At 36.1% G+C, this 3,113-nt stretch overlaps 1 protein-coding gene across 1 annotated transcript; it reads left to right on the plus strand.

The window, feature by feature from the left end:
• Window positions 1–262: 262 nt before the first annotated feature.
• On the plus strand, window positions 263–2,401 carry LOC149385334 (putative transcription repressor OFP9). The gene is made up of 2 exons (XM_089627434.1): window positions 263–816; window positions 2,320–2,401. The coding sequence occupies exons 1-2, from the start codon at window positions 296–298 to the stop codon at window positions 2,360–2,362; spliced, it is 564 nt and encodes a 187-aa protein (XP_089483560.1). The 5' UTR covers window positions 263–295; the 3' UTR covers window positions 2,363–2,401.
• Window positions 2,402–3,113: the final 712 nt, after the last annotated feature.

Genomic DNA, 3,113 nt, shown 5'->3' on the forward strand with positions numbered 1-3,113 from the left:
CACATACTTCCCTTTTTAACTTAACGGCTTTTAGACAAATATGATACCGGCCGGTTTACAAGAATTAAACATCAACTAGGTAATTACTAATCAACTCAAAGTCTAATTAACTAAATTAAAAAATCCACAAGACACAATCATGATAAACGTGACCCACTTGCCAATTAATCCTCCACAAACCATTTCACCATTAACTATTCCAACATAATCACATTCCATATCTCCAAACACAACACACACACACACACAATTACAAACACAAACACACTAATAATAAAGCACATCCTTATTATCTATGACCATGAGGCAACTAGAAGACAAGAACGAACGAAAACAAGAGCAGCAAAACCAGCGATACATATTGCAACAGCGATGCAAGCGAGCCCTGTGCTGTAGCTGCCGACTCAGCGTCTCGTCCGAAACCGAGAGCGCATCGTCCGAGCGCTTCGCCTCCGTGTCAACCCTCGCACACGCAATGGTCCAACAAAGGCTCGACCAGATGATCAACCAGACACAAAAACCAGACGAACCTTATCAAGCTTCTAGGGCTAGTACTACTCGGCGACACAGAACGGCCAAGTTCGTGGTGCTCATGGTGGCTATGGAGAAATGTACGGACGATCCGAGAGAGGATTTCAGGGCGTCCATGGTGGAGATGATCACGGCGAACCGGATCGAGGACCCTCGAGATCTCCGGAGGCTCCTTAACTATTACGTCTCTGTGAACTCCGATGATTGTCGAGAGGTTATATTGGAGGCCTTTCACGAGGTTTGCTCGTCTTTGTTCTCCTCCTCCTCCTACTCTTGTAAATCACGGTATTGTTGACTTTTTTTACTGGTCAACCATATGTTTTAGACTTTTAATACTGTTTCAAATGATGAATTCTATTGTTTGTTTGTGTAATTCGAAAACAGTTAAAATTGACTTTTGCTGGTTTTGGCCGGTTTAAATCTCTACTCTTAGTAAGAAAAAAAAAATAGAAGTTGTTTACGCTAGCAATAAATTATTTAAAGATTAAACGGTTCAAAAGAACAAAAACTTAAATTTGGGAAGGAAAAAGGTTTTGACCAGTTAAATTAAAACTAATATAAATCATGTTACTTAGATATATAAACTACATATACAAGTAATTGATATATTGATATTGATGTTATAATTATTATCATTAAGAACAAAATAATAATATTAAATATTGTTGTACTGACTATATATTAATTATACTATATATATATATATATTTATAAATAGACTAAAACATGTTTATGTATAGTAACAACTAATAATCTGAAAGAAAATAAATCTAACATGTTTTTAAATGTAAAAGACATGTAAAAATATTTTGACATTATTTACGGGTAAAAAAATAAATTGAAAATATAAATAAAACTACATTGTTATACGCCGTTGGAACTGTACTAATTTGAAGTGTCTCATTGATTATTGTGCACATTAGATCTCGGGTTCTCATTCCTATTTCACTCCATCATAAGAGTATTTTTTTTTTCTTCACAATTTCCTAGCCCTTAATTATTTGTACGTTATCAGTCATACTTGAGTCTTGACTACTGAGAGGATGGCCCCCATTTTCTCACGTAAAAATATAAGAATTCGAATACGCGAAAGCGGTTGAAGCGATTCACTTTTCTAAAAAAAAGTGCACCGAAACCAGCAAAAGATGCTAACTTTTACTTAAATTATTACTCTATCTCGTGATTCATTTATAGAAATCATCATTGGTTAAACTTAAACACACAAATGAAACATTGCACGTGATCACTCTCCAAAGTAGATAATGGTGGACACGTGACTCTCACATTAACAACCTAACTAATCTTGATTAATATTTAAACGTTAAACTTCAATTCTATAATTATGTAAACGAAGTACGCATGTCGAGACTCAACCATCGTTTAAAAATAATATTACAAAATGTGAAGGTATAGAGAAATTTAAGGGTGTCAATTTAAGAAAATTGATAAATCAAAGACTATATATCAAATTCACGTCGATTAAGTTAATGAAGTGTCCGAAGATTAACTTTAAAACACAAGCTAAACATTTGAAAATCAACTTAAATAGTAGGCTTAAACTTTGAAAATAAAAGTAAAAAAAAAAATTCGCTAAAGCTTCGAAAATCATAAAACGCGCTGTGTAAACTTGATATTTCAAACTTTTATACATATGCTTTGATTTTTGAACTTTTAGCTTGTTTTTTGCTTTTATATTTCAATGTTTTACACTATCATTGGCATTTTGAATTTTAGCATGGTTTTATAAATTGACTAGTGGGCTTATGTGGCGTAAATTTTTAAATGAAGTAAAACTAGGTCACACAAACTTCGAAGCCATCTTCAAATGTAGCCGCAATCGAGGATCAAGTCACTCATCACATTTGAAAGTATTGTTGGAATAAAGTTAATAAATTTTATTTATTAACATGTGGTTGGCTGATTTGTGACAACAATTCCACTCATCGGAATTGGATATTTGTTTGTCAAAATCGGACCTAAGGTGAACGAGAAAGTGACGAGCTGCGAGGTCGAGCTGGACGAAGTCAACTGAGTAGCTCGACTGGGTAGGTCGACTGGACGAAGTGACTAAGTCATTCCAGTTCGACCAGGCTAGGCCAACGTACTCGAAGTGACGACGTTATTTCTGGACGAGCTCGACTGGGGCGAGCTCGACCAGGTGAACTGGACGAGCTCGACCAGACGAAGTGGTGACGAAGTCATTCCAGTTCGACTGGACGAGCTCGACCAGACGAGGTGAAGAACTGTACGTTTGAGAATTAAAGCCAACGGTTTGTGGGCTTTAACTCAATGGTTTTTGAGCTTTTAATGCGCATTATGGTTGAGTAATAATGTCATTAAGGCTGAAAAACGTTGGACGATTTCGCATGGTTTGAATTCAGAACGTTGAGTTAAATGCATGGTTGTTATAACCTGCGTTAAATGCCTTTAAGGCTGAGCGTTTGTGAACTTCAACCGAGATAGCCCAGCCATGGCCTATATAAAGAGGCTTCATCTCTCATTCAGAAACACATAGAGAACACACGAATTCCATAAGTATTCCCCACTGTTCCCGTGTTCCCTTCTCTCCCAGAAATATATTT

This window comes from Urtica dioica, chromosome 9 (genome assembly GCF_054948205.1).
Source record: "Urtica dioica subsp. dioica isolate 48M chromosome 9, U.dioica_male_clone48M_v1_H2, whole genome shotgun sequence".
Classification (NCBI taxonomy): domain Eukaryota; kingdom Viridiplantae; phylum Streptophyta; class Magnoliopsida; order Rosales; family Urticaceae; genus Urtica; species Urtica dioica.

Bases quoted from the DNA above. Each gene is read 5' to 3' on its own strand.
- LOC149385334 (XM_089627434.1), top strand. From the start codon at position 296: ATGACCATGAGGCAACTAGAAGACAAGAACGAACGAAAACAAGAGCAG. The intron at 817-2,319 runs GTATTGTTGACT...TTTTAAATGAAG, and splicing joins TCCTACTCTTGTAAATCACG to TAAAACTAGGTCACACAAAC.